At 37.6% G+C, this 16490-nt stretch overlaps 1 protein-coding gene across 4 annotated transcripts in view; it reads right to left on the bottom strand.

The window, feature by feature from the left end:
* Positions 1-16490, bottom strand: part of LOC140200417 (uncharacterized protein KIAA0232-like) — a 56016-nt gene that overhangs the window by 9972 nt on the left and 29554 nt on the right. For 2 of the 4 annotated variants that reach the window (XM_072263711.1, XM_072263710.1), the window contains 2 exons: positions 6433-9477; positions 5183-5273 (listed from right to left, as the gene is read on the bottom strand). In XM_072263711.1, coding sequence (XP_072119812.1) covers positions 5183-5273; positions 6433-9267 — 2926 coding nt within the window. In that variant the 5' untranslated portion in view covers positions 9268-9477. The remainder of the gene's footprint in view (positions 1-5182; positions 5274-6432; positions 9478-16490) is intronic. The other 2 variants (XM_072263709.1, XM_072263713.1) reach the window with 2 other exon arrangements.

The raw sequence follows: 16490 nt of genomic DNA, 5'->3' as shown, positions 1-16490 counted from the left end.
TCTTGCTAAAATCCATGTAGACTACATCCATTGACCTTCCTTCATCAATTTTACTGGTATCCTCCTTGCAAAACTCAATTAAGATTGGTTACACACAAGCAATCATGTTTACAGTTTTAACAATGGCAGAACAATTTAGTAAGGAAGCTAAGAATTTGGGATACTTTGGGTACTAAATACAAAAACAAATTTGTGATAAGTTTTAACAATAACTGATTAGTCATTTGCTAAAGAAATCAGTTATGCCTCAGAAAGGTCGTCATGGTCTAGGCAAGGATATAGGAGTTTATCAGAATATTAATTGAAGTTTCTCATCCTTATGTGGAGGAATGAGAGACTCTGATGCTACTCTCAGAGCAGAGACTCCTAAAACAAAGATCAGATGGAGGCTTTCAGAATTATGAGAGGTTTTCTTAGAATCAGTACAGTTATGTATATATTTTTCCTGTACAAGTGATCAGTAACCAGAATCACAGATTTATAATAATTGGCAAAAGCACAGGCAGTTTTAAATTTAAACAGAGGATTGTTAAGTTCTGGAATGGACTAAAAGGTGATGGAATCTGACCCCAACAAGAACTTTCAAAATATGACTGGACAGGGAGGAATTTGTAGACTTATGGAGGAGAAATGTGGGTGTGGGAACCTTTGGCTAACACTTTCAAAGGGCAAAGAGGCACAGTAGGATGCCAGAGCTGTTGTGTTGTTAGCTGCCCATGAGCCAGTAACACTGAATGGTACCATGTTATGTCAGTGGATAATCTGAATCCTGATAGTATGGTAGATTTCTGAGGCTTCAGTTTCTTATTTAAAATGTTCCTATGAATGGATTTTTGTGAACTATGTAGTCATACTGCACAGAAACACATCCTTCTGCCCAAATGGTCTCGAGAATAAGATTCCCAACTAAGCTAATCCCATTTACCCAGAGTCAAGTTAACAAGTTCTTCTATCATATTTATACAAAAAGGTGGAGCAGCGACTGTACTTCATCAGAAGTTTAAGGAGATTTGAATGTCACCAAAGACTTTTAACAAATTTTTAGATTTACCGTAGAGAACATTCTAACTGGTTGCATCACCATCTGGTATGAGGTGGCCACTGCACAAGATTGGAAAAAGCTGCAGAGGGTTTTAAACTCAACCAGTTACTTCATGGGCACTAGCCTCTCCAGCATAGAAAATATCTTCAAAAGATGGTATCCATCATGAAGCACCTCCATCACACAGGACATGCTCTTTTATTACTACCTTCAGAGAGGATGAACCTGAAGACACACACTAAATGGTTTAGAACAGTTTCTTCCCCTCTGCCATCAAATTTCTGAATGGACAACGAACCAACTCATGAACACTACCTCACTATTTTTGCTCTCTTCTGCACTAGTTTAATTTTTAAAACTTGCACTCAGTGGCTACTTTATTAGGTACACCTGTTCATTAATACAAATGCCTAGTCAGACAATCATGTGGCAGCATGTCAATGCACAAAATCATGCATACATGGTCAAGAGTCAGTTATTGTTCACAGAAAACATCAGAACAGGAAAAAGGTGTGATCTAAGTCACTTTGACTGTGGAATAATTGTTGGTGCCAGGCTTGAGTATCTCAGAAACTGCAGATCTCCTGGGATTTTCATGGACAAATCTTGAGTTTACAGAGAATGGTATGAAAAACAAAAAAAAAATCCAGAGAGCAGTTGTTCTGTGGGTGACAACACCTTATTAATGACAGTTGTCAGAGGAGAATGGCCAGACTGTTCAAGCTGACAAGAAGCCGAAAGAATTTCAAATAATCATGTGTTACAACAATGGTGTGCAGAAGAGCATCGCTGAGTGCTCAAAAAACATCGAACCATGAAGTGGATGGGCAACAGCAACAGAAGAACATTAACATTTACTCAGCGGCCATTTTATTAGGTACATAAGGTACCTAATAAAATGACCACTGTGTGCATATTTCTTATTGTAATTTGTAATTTTTTTAAGCACTGTACTGTTGCCACAAAACAAATTACATGACATGGGTCCATGATAATAAACTTGATTCTGAACAATAGGGCTAATACAAGAGAACATAATTTTAAGGTGACTGAAAGAAATTATAAGGTGGGGGGTGCGGGATGTCAGAGATAGTTTTTATTTTACACAGACTGGTAAGTACATGTAACACATTGCTGGGGGTGATGGTTGGGACAGATATACAGTGGCATGCAAAAGTTTGGGCACCCCTGGTCAAAATTTCTGTTACTGTGAATGGTGTGAGTAGAAGATGAACTGATCTCCAAAAGTCAAAGTTAAAGATGAAACATTTCTTTTCAACATTTTAAGAATAGAGTATTATTTTTGTTTTGTACAATTTTAGAGTGAAAAAAGGAGCACCATGCAAATATTTGGGTACCCCAAGAGATTTGAGCACTCAGATAACTTTTACCAAGGTCTCAGACCTTAATTAGCTTATTAGGGCTATGGCTTGTTCACAGTCATCGTTAAGAAAGGCCAGGTGATGCAAATTTCAAAGTTTTATAAATACCCTGACTCCTCAAACCTTGTCCCAACAATCAGCAGCCATGGGCTCCTCTAAACAGCTGCCTAGCACTCTGAAAATTAAAATAAATGATGCCCACAAAGCAGGAGAAGGCTATAAGAAGATAGCAAAGTGTTTTCAGGTGCCGTTTCCTCAGTTCGTAATGTAATTAGTGGCAGTTAACAGGGATGGTGGAGGTCAAGTTAAGATCTGGAAGACTACGAAAATGTTCCAAGAGAACTGCTCGTAGGATTGCTAAAAAGGCAAATCAAAACCCCCATTTGACTGCAAAAGACCTTCAGGGAGATTTAGCAGACTCTGGAGTGGTGGTACACTGTTCTACTGTGCAGCGACACCTGCACAAACATGACCTTCATGGAAGAGTCATCAGAAGAAAACCTTTCCTGCGTCCTCACCACAAAATTCAGTGTCAGAAGTTTGCAAAGGAACATCTAAACAAGGCTGATGCATTTTGGAAACAAGTTCTGTGGGCTGATGAAGTTAAAATAGAACTTTTTGGCCGAAATGAGCAAAGGTATGTTTGGAGAAAAAAGGGTGCAGAATTTCATGAAAAGAACACCTCTCCAACTGTTAAGCAGAGGGGTGGATCGATCATGCTTTGGGCTTGTGTTGCAGCCAGTGGCACGGGGAACATTTCACTGGTAGAGGGAAGAATGAATTTAATTAAATGCCAGCAAATTCTGGAAGCAAACATCACACTGTCTGTAAAAAAGCTGAAGATGAAAAGAGGATGGCTTCTACAACAGGATAATGTTCCTAAACACACCTCAAAATCCACAATGGACTACCTCAAGAGGCGCATACAGAAGGTTTTGCCATGGCCCTCACAGTCCCCTGACCTAAACGTCATCGAAAATCTATGGATAGACCTCAAAAGAGCAGTGCATGCAAGACGGCCCAAGAATCTCACAGAACTGGAAGCCTTTTGCAAGGAAGAATGGGCGAAAATCCCCCAAACAAGAATTGAAAGAATCTTAGCTAGCTACAGAAAGTGTTTACAAGCTGTGATACTTGCCAAAAGGGGTGTTACTAAGTACTGACCATGCAGGGTGCCCAAACCTTTGCTTCGGGCCATTTTCACTTTTTGTTATTTTGAAACTGTAAAAGATGGAAATAAAAAAGTAATCTTGCTTAAAATATTAAAGAAATGTGCCATCTTTAACTTTATGCCTTTTGGAAATCAGGTCATCTTTTACTCGCTTAACTATTCACAGTAACAGAAATTTTGACCAGGGGTGCCCAAACTGTTGCACCCAACTATATTAGGGAGATTTAAGAGCTCCTTAAGTAGGCACATGGATGAAATGGAGGGCTATGTGGAGGAAAGCGTTAGATTGGTGATATCTTTGGCACAGATTGACCCTAGAGTAAGTTAAAAGGATAGCATAACATCATGGGCTGAAGTGCTTGTACTATACTGTTCTATGTTCTTGATGGGTTTAACTGACAATGAGCAACTATAATTGGTTTGTGAGAACTAAAATAAAAACAATGTTGATACTCTGCAAGAAACAGCTTATTCTCACAGAATCATACAGTATAGGAAGCAGCCATTGGTCAGTCTTGGCTGTGTTAGTGAACAAATAAAAAAAAATTTCAGATCTTTATCTCTGTAGGTAATCAAATACTTTTTTTTAAACCTTACTACCCCTATCCACTGTTAATATCCTGCCAGAGGAAGTTTTCATCACATCACATCTCAAACATATCCACCAAATCAACCTCTGCTCCAAGAACTTTTCTCTAAGAATATTACTACCACACTCTCCATGTAACTAAAATCATTTAACCTTGATACTGTTCTACTAAATCAGTAGCATCTTTTAACTAAGGCCTTAAATCACAAATATAGGTAATATTTCAGTCACAGCATGTTTTGTAAAGGTTTAGTAACTGCTTTGTAGATGGGGCCCTTCGTGATATATGACCTTTAGAAATAAAGTTTTGCAACTTAACCTTTCACAAAGAAGCTTTAGAGAGGGTGTAGAAGCAATTTACCAGGATGCTGCCTCAAATGGTGAGCATGTCACATAAGTGAGCTAGGGCTTTGCTCTTTGGACCAAAGGAGGATGAAAGGTGACTTCATAGAGGTGTACAAGATGCTAAGAGGCACAGATCGAGTGGACAGCCAGATACATTTTTCCCAGGTGGAAGTAGCTAATGTGCAAGGGGTATGATTTTAAGGAAATTATAGGGGGCATGTCAGAGGCAAATAATTTTTTTTTTTTTTTTTTAAAAAAACACAGAGCTGTGGGTGGGTTGAACACACTGCCAGTGGTGGTGATAGAATCAGATACATTAGGGACATTTAAGATCCTCTTAGGCACACGGATGATAGAAAATTGGAAGGCTATGTGACAGGGAAGGGTTAGATTGATCTTAGAGTAGGTTAAAAGGTCAGCATAACATTGTGGACCAGCCTGTACTATGCTGTAATTTTCTATGTTAAAGTCATATACTACAAAATCTTTGGTTCTTGCAGGCTTTTTAAAATGGTGCCAGTTATTTTCCATTGTGGTTCCATAATTTGTATAATTTTGCATTAAACACTATCTATTGAAAATCTAGACATTTACTCACCAAATGTTATATTAAAAAATGAATAGACTGACAAACCTGCCAAGTTACTACTAACCGGCATTTTTTGCGGAAAGGTGGTCTTCATGAAGTGGGCAACAGTTTTCTCCGAGATATTCATTGTGTCTTTCTGATTCAGGTAGAGAAACCTAGATGAACATTTTTTTGTACAACTTAATTTGGAAAATCTAATACACAATACATTTATAAGCATACATATTTACAGCACAGTTAAGACTTTATTCAACTGAATGCATCTAAACTACATCTTGCCTACATAATTCAGAACTATACTGCCTGTCAATGTAATTGAGAGTCAAGAAAAATTAAGATCCTTGAACTCTGCTAACAGTTCTATAAACACCAATGGCAGATGCTTCAACAAATGCAAGTGGTAAATGATGCTGGATAGTGGTATTTGGAAATTGAATACGTGATTGTATGGTAGAGCAGCAGATGGAAGCTGCTAATACGCTGCTGCTTCAACTCTGTAACTACTGATTGTAGTTCTAATTAGTCAGGTTGTAATCAAATTCTGAAAAAGGAAGCAACACACACACACACACACACACACACACACACACACACACACACAAAATGCTGGAGGAACTCAGCAGGTCTGGCAGCATCTATGGAAAAGAGCGAACAGTCGATATTTTGGGCCGAGATCTTTCATCAGGAATGGAAAGAAAGAAGTCAGATTAAGAAAGTCGGTTAAGGGGCGGAAGTAGTACAAGGCGGTAGGTGTTAGGTGAAACTGGGTGAGAGAGAGTGATGAAGTAAGGAGCTGGGAAGTTGATTGGTAAGAGGTAAAGGACTGGAGAAGGGGGAACCTAACAGGAGAGGACAAAAGACCATGGAAGAAAAGGAAGGGGGAGGAAAACCAAGGGAGATAATGTGTAGGTAAAGAGATAATGTTGGGGGGGGTGGGTGGGGAGACACAGGAATGGTGAGGGGGGTGAGGGTAATTACCGGAAGTTTGAGGAATTGATGTTCATGCCATCAGGTTGGAGGCAACCCAGATGGAACATTTTGAGCTGCCTCTAAACCTTAGGAACTGTCAGCCTACATTTACAAGCTATCTTAGTGTCAACTTCTTAATAAATGCATGCATTTAACTTAAACAAATGAAACATTTTATTAAAGTCTTTCAGGTTTTCTGCACTTATTCAAACATTACAGAACCAGTATACTGTTGATAATTTTGATTAATAACAAGAATTGAATTTAGATTCAGACAACTTAAATCAAAATAATATTGTAAGCATTAAATAGATAATGAATAATTAAAAAAATAAATTTACATACCTCTAAATTACTGCACAAAAAAGAACAACTTTCCTGACACACTTCATGGTCATCTTTATTTTCTAAATGCTGTAGATCATCTTCTACTTTCATTGTTGAGTTGGAAGCACAAACATTAAGATTTGCTATTTGCTGAGGCACCTTAGAATCCCCATGTTCTGGATGCCTTTCCTGTAACCTTCCCTGGAAAATTTTCAGTTCATCTCCATCAGCATCCACTGATATTAAACTGCTTTTATCCTGATCAGTCTCTTTATTGAATTTCACTTCACACTCCATTTGATGACTCTGTGTGTCTTGTTTAGAAATTCTGCTACGTTTAGATTTCTGTTTATTTAACACAGAAATAGAATGAGATATTACTTCAGAACCACATTGATGTTGGGAAACATTACATTCTGAGTTTTGAACAGGATTGTCCTGCAATCGTGTAAGAACCACTTCTTTTGTAAATAATTGTTCTGAGGTGGGATAAAGGGTCTGTGTAGCTATGCTGATATGGTCTTGATGTACTGGACTCTGTAATTTTTCATTGTTGGTTATTATTAAATCTGAACTGACTTGGGATATAGTGCTGGGTTGTTGATTCATCTTGCCATTGTCAATTTCTAATGTACTGGTCAGACTAAGCATTTGTGGAACAGAACAATTGAGCTCAAAGGGGAGGAAGGAATTTTCACTTGGCTCTGTGAAGTCATTTAGATAATCATTTAAATTTCCCCACAGGTCTTCAGGTAAGACTATAGAAATGTCATTAATTATGTTTTGTTCTATAGATTCTTCATTACCATTTTGTTGAAAATCACAGTTTATCATGGACTTTAAATCTGCAGTAAAGCTACTGGGCTGCAATGTACTAGGAGTTACTGTAGGTTTCAGAAAGGTATTCTCAGAAGATGGAAATCCACTTCGTTTTGTGTTACTCATTGAATGTTGAATGTTCCCTGTAACTGAAGTATCAGTATGATCAGAACCAGTTTTCCACTCACAACAGTGCATCGTGATGTCAACTTTTGTAGAATCCAAAATTTGGGTGTTTCCTAGTTCATCCTCCCAAAAATTACTTTCCGATGTTTGGAGAGGGCATTTAAGTTTTGTAATATTCACATGTTTCATAGGTGTGTCTTTTCCTAAGGAACAAATGCGGCATTTGTCAGTATTTATCCCATCCTGGGAAGGTGCTGCTTTATCTTCCTCTGGTGTAGCTTTCCATATCTCTTCAATTATTCTGGCATTTAAATTGTCCTTCTTTTCAGAAAGGCTCTCATGACAAATTCCAAAAATTGGATTCCATTTTCCTGTTTCAATCTTGTCTGCTTGATTATTATATTTTGTGATGTCCATTTTTTCTTTTGAAGTCATGACTGGAAGTTCAATTAAAAAGCTGTCATCTAACTGTAGATACTCACTGCCAGGTAGCAAACTAAGTAGGTCATCCTCTGAGCAAGCAGTTGGGATGCCAGTTGTCATGTTTACATTTAATTCAATAGGAAATGTTACTGAATCAATATTTCTTAAAGTGAAAGGGGACATTTTATTATTAGATTTACACAAAACTGACCAAGAACCACAGTCTTCTTTGAATATATTTGAAAAAGTAGTTTCATTTTGAATTGAATCCTTATCTTTAGTGGCATTTAACACTGAAGTTTGAGATTCTAGTGATGAAGGATTCTCACTTTGCCGATTACTTTCACAAGAAAATAGAGCATCATTCTGATCTGTTATAACTGAAAAATATGGTTGTGTTTCACTGGCATCCGAGCGATCAGGCCAGCCATCGTCCTTGTCTGACAAGAGAATAGTGTCTTTGCAAAATGGTTCAATTCCTGTCTTATTAATTAAAGATGAACTGGTAGTGGATGATAACCACAATTTTACATGATCAGAACCAAGCTGGTTTGTACTGGATATAGCCAATGGAGAACTCCTTTCTAGTCCACCCACTGTTGAGCCATCCTCCCAGATATTCAAAGGTAATCCATCTAATATTACATTATGTTCTCCTTGAAACTGCACTTGATCTTCATTTTTCCTTCCAATGTTAAGGATTTCATTTTCTTTTTTGAAATCAAAGCCACAAGAATCCACCAAGGATTGATTAGCATCTTCTTCACAGAAGAGATCCACTGACTTTTCAAGATTAACTAAGGAATCAGAGTTTGATTTAGAACAATCTAAAATCTCACTGAGCTCTGTTTTATCAAGTAATGTTGGTAAATCTACAAAGTGACCATCAACAAATGCACCTGTCCAGAGATGATCTTGAGGACAACTGTCATCAATACACAGATCCCGAATGGATGCTGGCAACTTTTCTAACAGCTCAGCATCAAATGAAGGTAAACTACTCTTGTAAGCAGTTTCTAATTTACTTTTCAGATTATTACAGGTTACATTGTCTGACAGTGGCTCTGTATACCACTGTGGTTCTTCTTTGAACTCCTGCCCATGGTCCTTAAACTTTGGCTCAGGTGCTATGTTCAAATCTGTACTTTTTCTACCTCCAACTTTTGAAGACTTTTTCCATCTTTTATTATGTCGTTGTTTGTTCAACCCGGTGACTTTGCTTGTATTCTTTCTTAATGAGGGTTTATCAACAGAGCACAGGTTTGATCTAACATGACTTTCTTTATGTGTTTGTTTTCTATCTGTCACCCATCTCTTGCATTGGGTTTGTGGAACTTTGGAAGTTTTAATTTCCTCAGGATTTTCATACAAGTAGTTTTCAGCTTCACTGGAGTCAGAAGAAACAGAACTTGAATGAGCTGGTGCTTGAAGAGAATTATCTTGCATTGATTTTGTTTTCTCAAAACCCAGGATACCATGCATCATTTTTCCTTGAAAAATAACCAAGATTAATTGCACTGGAAAAATAAAAAGACGGTTTCTTGTGAAACTTGATTTGTTCTTCTATTCTGGTGTATAATCTACACCTTGACTTGCAAAAAAAAGCACCTCAGATTTCCCCCCCCCCCAAGTCGTTCTTCCTTATGATCAAGCAGGAATTTTCTCAGCGAATTGTGGAATTGCTTTATTTTTAACCTAAAAATAAGGATATAACAGATGTTAAGTTTCATTTCCAAAAGTAAGAACACCTTTTTGTATGGCTTAATAGAGAAATTGATCATCAAGTAGAAAACAAAAACCATTTATCTGTCTGATACATACTTATGCCAGTTTAGTTAATCATATTCTGTTTATCATTGGTTGGAATGTGCAGGTACTGCAATTAGATCAAAAAACTAGAGTCATACAGCACAGAAATAGGCCCTTTGGCCTACATTGTATGTGCCAACCATGAAATACTGAGTTACATTTATCTTATTTTATTTTCCCAAGATTTCCTTCAAACCAACCTACTGCCACCATACCCACAAGTTCTACTGCTCCACCATGCTCTAGGAACAACGTAGCATGTCCAATCTACCAAGCCACATAGCGTTGGGATGTGGAGAAATCTGAAGTAGCCATAAGAAATAATGCAGTGACAGGAAAAATGAGCTAATTCTAAGCAGACAGCAATGGAGATCAGAATCAAACCTGGGACCACAGGAGACAACAAATGCTGGAATCTGGAACAATGCATGAAAAGCTGGAGGCACTTAGCTGGTCAGTCAGCATTTATGGAACACTGAGTGTCCATTCGCCTCCATAGAATTGAGCTTAGGCCAGTAGTGCTATGAGGAGGCAGCTCTGCTAGCTGTATCACTGTGTCACTAAATTGAAATAAATCGGTTTGTTTTCATGCTGATAATCACAACCAAAATGTATCCATGAATTCTGGGTAAGATTGTGACCTAGTGTAGTTGTGAAATGAATACAAGATGAAAATGTTTACCAATGATCACAATTCAGCCACTACACACACAAAAAAAAAGGCCATTTACTAGTTTTCCCGTTTTTAAGAAGACAAATGCAGCCTCTGAAGACAAGGACCAAACACATTTCAGATTCAATCACTTTGTTTTTAGGGATGAACAATTTTGCTTGGGACTAATTGCCCCTTAAATAAATTGGCTTGATGAACTATTTTAGAAGATATTCCTATGGGTCTGAAGACACACCAGCGAAGAACATCAATGTAACAAGATAGGCTTTATATGACAATTTGAGTAAGTTTATATAAATATAGAGCAAGTAAATACTGAAAATGCTATATGTATATATACACACACACACTTTTGAAATATAAAGGTCAGCCATTAAATTCTATACGTATTGAAAGGAAAATGTTGGCTGGGCCTTCTAAAAGGAAAAGCATAATGTCAGCTCTCTGGAGTTAGCTATGCAAGTCATGTTAGATTCACATATACACCAGGTAATGTAGCAATGTGAGAGATGTGTGTAACCTGGCCAGGAATGGCTGAATGCAGAAACAACAATCATCTGACATGCCTAGGTAAAGGTCAATATATTAAACGCAATAATTTAAAGCACTTTCTCACACTGAAGATGGTGTGATGGAATAAAAAATTGCTTTCCACTTGTTATAGAGTAGTGTGCTTAAAATAAACAAAAATGATGATGTGAAGTGTGTTGAAAATGATGACTAAAGATTTTCTATCAAGTCTTGCTAATGTTCCTGTTTGGCAGTTAACCAAATACGATTAGTAAACTACAAACCCGGTCGCATGTGATTTAAAGGATAACAAACTTTAAAAAAAAATTGGAAGAAATGAGCAAATATTAAATTGCTCATTGAGATTTGATGCCAATATCTCAGACCAGTAACTTTACTGAATACTGGCTTGAAGGAATGAAGAGATATGGTACATTTTTAAACACCAAGTACCCATATAACATGTTGTAGTAACAGCAATTACAATTTTGATAAAGTTCAGATCCATTAAGTCTATAATTTACTTCAATTTTAGTGTAAACTAACTTTTAAAAACTTCACAAATTAACTTACTAAAAACATGTCTCTTAGCATTATATACATGCCAAGTCTTAATGAGTGGCTAAGTTTCCCATGGACTGTTTTTAATATTTTGGAATCTCACGGCCATAAAATGAAAATCTCACAGGAACCATGCCAGTGCACACATTGAGGAAAGTTAAAGAACTTGCAGCAACTGCACTTGACTCAACTGAGCTTAAACAGGTGGACAGGCTATTGAGTATGTGCTAAAGATGAAGATGGCACAGCAGCAGGGAGTGAGGGTTGCTTGAACACCTGTGGTGGGGAGAATGAAGCAGCAGAAATCACTGAACCACAACCACTTACTTCAAACTACTCCCTGCTCTACAATCACAGACAGTCAGAACTGCTGCCATTTCTTCCTACTCTAGTAAAGTGAAAACAATTATTCAGTTTTGTTGCATGAAGAAACTGAAATGCATTAATTGAACATTCCTAGATAGATAAACCTTTATTCATTGCTAAGCTAAGCACTTTTTCAGTATTGTGAAACTGAGAATTGATATTTTTTCAGATATGCAATAAAGACTATTTCAAGGACATCTTGTATCACTTCAGAAGTTCAAATGGGCGCAAGCCCTTCTTACATCCTAACATAATTTCTGAGCTATTGATACATACGGTGGTGTGAAACATTTTCATAAAACCTTAGAATAAGCAATCCTTGGAACAACCATGTTTTGTGTTGCAAAAGAGGTGTCAGACTTGTGTCAGGTTAAGTCCCTATTTAGGCTTTGATTGCTCCTCCCCCAACTTCACCTCTAGTACTGCTTTAGGCTCATTCATTAAAACCTGAGGCGGCTGCTTATCCTAAAACCCACCAAGGCCTCCAACGAAAACCTTGGCCTCAAATGAGGTTTTTCACCACCTTTACAAGTTATTCCATCATCTGATTAAGGTACAGCCCTAATTCTCACCCTTTCTTATGCCTACCAGGCTACTTACCGTCTATCTTGTCTTTAGCTGATGCAGGTTTTGTTTTTTCTAGATAGGATTTTGTGCACTACCTTTTGAGTCTACAGCAGGAGAGAAGTGTTCATAACTAAAACTTTCTGGTGAAATAATTAACTCAGTCCTAGAGTTGTCTGGCTAAGTTAAACACATCATCATAGGCAACATGAATGGCATGAAATCTCTTAAAAATATCTGATTTAAATGAATATGTTAGGAATACATCATTCTTGAAAATTATAACAGAAGTTATTTTTACATCACTGAATATTGAAATAAGTAAATAATCCACTTTAGAACAAAGACACAGAACAAAAACAAAACAGTTAAGCTCAGGTCAACCAACACCCAAGGAGGCAAAAGGCATAAGTTGTTGAGATGGGCACGTGGAACTAGATAATGAGAGTGAAGGGGCTGAATATGGGGAGGAGTTAATGGGCAGGGGTGGGTGTCTGTATGTGCGTGCGTACACTTACAGTGACTAACACTCGTATCTAGCTAGTTTCCTTCTCCTATTGTTCAGTCTTCCTATCCTCTCGACCACACCTGCTTCTATCTAACCATCATCTCCGCCCCCATTAAACTCCATTAGAATCCCCCTCAATCACCTACCAGCCTTTATCCAACTGCTGGTCACAGCTAAATCCTAGCAATTGTTCCTGTTCCCTCTCAGTCCTGATGTAGGGTCTCAATCTAAAATACTGACCAAACACTTTCTGCCAGGTTTTCTGTTTTTGTTCTAGATTCCAGCATCTGCAGCCTATTTTACCTTGAAAGTGTCTTACTGCTGTCTTAATATAGGTCTTTCAATCTGACACCACACATTTTATCAAGTTTTTAAGAATGGAATACTGCAAAGGAGATGGTGGAGTGGAGATACGTCTCTACCAAAGGAAGTGTAAGGCCCTCCCTCCCTCCACTAGCCTGCAATGTGTAGCACCTGCTTAAACCCCAGCGCCCCCCTCCCCCAAATCTGGGTCACATGAAGCTATGGGAGCAGGTGGTGGATGATCGTATGAGCAGTGAGTTTATATCATATCCTGGTTATGTGGCCACTGACACCAAGCAGACGATCTTCTTAAGAGTATTGATAATCGCTGGGGTCACCAGTTTTGTAAAAAACACTGCCCAGAAGGTGGCAAAGGCAAGCCACTTCTATAGAAAAAATTGCCAGGAACAATCATGGTCACGGAAAGACCATGAACACTCATGTCATATGACACAACACATAATGAACAAATGAAACTCCAAGTATGAAGGAAACGAGTTACAAGTGGATGAAAACACAAATAGATGAACATCCAATAAAAAAAAGATTTTGCGTCTCTAAAACGACACAAAAATGGGCAAAAACAAATATCTCAATCAAAAGTGCAACCTTCTTGGTTAATGGATTTCTATTTACAAAAATTGATAAAATTGCAATTAATTTTCAATACCAATGTAAAGAAGAAATTTTATTTTATCTCAACTCAACATGAAATAGCTGCTCCAGTATAATTCTTGAGAAAAAAAAAGTCATAGTAAGCATAAATTACAGATAAAATTCACCAGTGTAATGATTGAAGCTTGATGATTTGATGCTATTATGCTGAAGTTCTTTCTTTGGTTGACCCTAATTTAAACATGTCTCCTCACTGAGAGTACGACATACTGCATGTAAATTTACCCCTTAGCATTTACAAATCAAGACAATTGAAGATTTCTAGTCCTAATATACAGAACAAGAACAAACATAAAATTTGAATGCAGGTGCATTCAGGATTTCTGATTTTGCTGGAAGCAAAATTATTTTGGGCAAATACAGTACTGATTTATATAAAAAAGCATTGTATTTTAAAATGCTAAAATTTCACCAGATGTACAAAGTTATCACCACTGAAGATAAACAAAGATCAATATCTATAATCTGACTATATTTGTTCCTCAGATGGATGATACCAAGGAATGAGATTCTGTAAAGAAATTTAAAAAACAAGTATCTCAGTCACGAATGCAACCTTTTTGCTTAATGGACTTCTATTTACAAAAAGTATAACTGCTCATGTCTAATACAGCCAAGACCAATAAATAAGCCTACTTTCCTTCACAACTCTAGTTCTAATTATGTCATGTTTTTGGATATTTTTAACTCCATTTTATAGTTCTTCTATGTCAGATCATTCTCACAGTTTTGAAGTTTAAATTATCTGAGATTTCATTGACAACTCATTTCCAAAAAAAAAAATTAGGATACCGTGTGTCTTATTTTACAAAATGCCACAAAAAAACCGCTCATCAGGAAATTAACCCAATTTCTCTACACCAATGCTTCAAACTGACTGGCAATACTGGTTGTCATACACTTATAATATGAAATTTGCTTACATAAACCATAGTATTTACTATATATATGGATACTCTGCTACAACAATGTTACTACCGGATCTATTTCTTCAAAATTCTAAAATGACTTACAGATTTGTCCTCAATCATCTTTGTCACTTCCTTAAAAAAATGTAAACATATCCTCTGCACAAAGCCATGCTTTTCTAGATGAGAATAGATTCTATCCACAAGTATCTTTTTCAATAATTTCTCCAACACTGATAGAGGTTTGCTGGCCTATAATTTCCTGTTTCGTTTCCATTGCTCGTCTTAAAGAGGAACATCTTTGGCTGCTCTCCAGTCCTCTGACTAAAGATGATAAAAAGTTATGCCTTAAGGCCCCAGCAAATCTCATCTCTTAATAACTTGGGATGAATCTAATTAGGCCTTTGGAACTTATCTAACCTGATGTTTTTAAATGTGCTCCAACACCATCTCCTTCTTGACATCAATATGGCCTAAAATATGAACATAATCTTTCCCCATCAATCTCACTACATTCATGCCCTTCTCCCAGTAATTACAGATGGAAAGTACTCATTTAATAACCCACCCACTTCCCCTGACTTTAAACGTAAATTCCTCCCTTTGTCCTTCAGTGTTTCTGCCTCTCGAGGTACATTCTTGCTCTTAATATATGTACTAAATGTCTTTACACCCTACTTGCTAAGGACACTTCACAGCCCCTCCTGATCTTTCCTGACTCTCTGCTAAGTTCTCTCAAAGTTCAAAGTAAATTTATTATCACATACATGTTACTATATACTATCCTGAGATTCATTTTCTTGTGGGCATACTCAAATCCACTACAGAAGTATAACCATAATAGAATCAATGAAAAACCACACGAACTGGGAGTTCAATCATTGTGCAAAAGGCAACAAACTGTACAAATACAAAAAGAAATAGTAAGTAAATAAGCAATAAATATTGAGAACATGAAATGAAGAGTCCTTGAAAGTGAGTCCATAGGTAGTGGGAACATTTCAGCGATGGGGCAAGGGAAGTTCAGTGAAGTTATCCCTTTTAGTTCAAGGGCCTGATGGTTGAGGGGTAATCTGGTGGTGGTGAGACCCGAGGCTCCTGTACCTTCTTCCTGAGAGCTTCAGTGAGCAGAGAGCATGACCTGGGTGGTGGAGGACCCCGACGCTTTCCTGCAACAACACTGTGTAGATGTGCTCAATGGTGGGGGAGACCTTTACTCGATATGCACTACTTTTTGTGATGCAACCAATCAATATACTCTCCACAACACATCTATAAAAGTTTGTCAAAATTTTAAATGTCACGCCAAATCTTTGCAAACTCCTAGGAAAGTAGAGGTGCTGCCGTGCTTTCTTCTTCATTGTACTTGTGTGCTGGGCCCAGGATAGATCCTCCGAAATAAGGAATCTGAAGTTGCTGACCCTCTCCACCTCTGATGAGGAATAGCTCATGGACACCCGATTACCTCTTCCCGAAGTCAATAATCCGCTCCTTAGTTTTACAGACATTGAATAAGAGGTTGTTGTGGCACCATTCAGTCATATTTTGAATCTCTCTCCTGGTTCCTTCTTTTCCTTCACAGGCTTTGTCTGATTTCAGATTCCTAAATGTTATATGTGGTTCTTTTGTTAAGAAATCCTCCTAATGCACCCAACAAACTATGCCCTATTCCAAACCTGTGTCGTAAAGACTCCTAGTCAATGTTGTGGAAATTGAAGTCACCCACTACAACTATTCTGTCCTCCATAATCTGTTGACAACTCTTTCCTCTCTCCTGCTGGCCATTAAGAATAGTATAATTTCCTCATGATGACAGCATCTTTTTTTATTC

This window comes from Mobula birostris, chromosome 7 (assembly GCF_030028105.1).
Source record: "Mobula birostris isolate sMobBir1 chromosome 7, sMobBir1.hap1, whole genome shotgun sequence".
NCBI classification, from domain to species: Eukaryota; Metazoa; Chordata; class Chondrichthyes; order Myliobatiformes; family Myliobatidae; genus Mobula; species Mobula birostris.
Note: the sequence above shows the minus strand (reverse complement) of the source record. Positions and strands in the feature narration are given on the sequence as shown.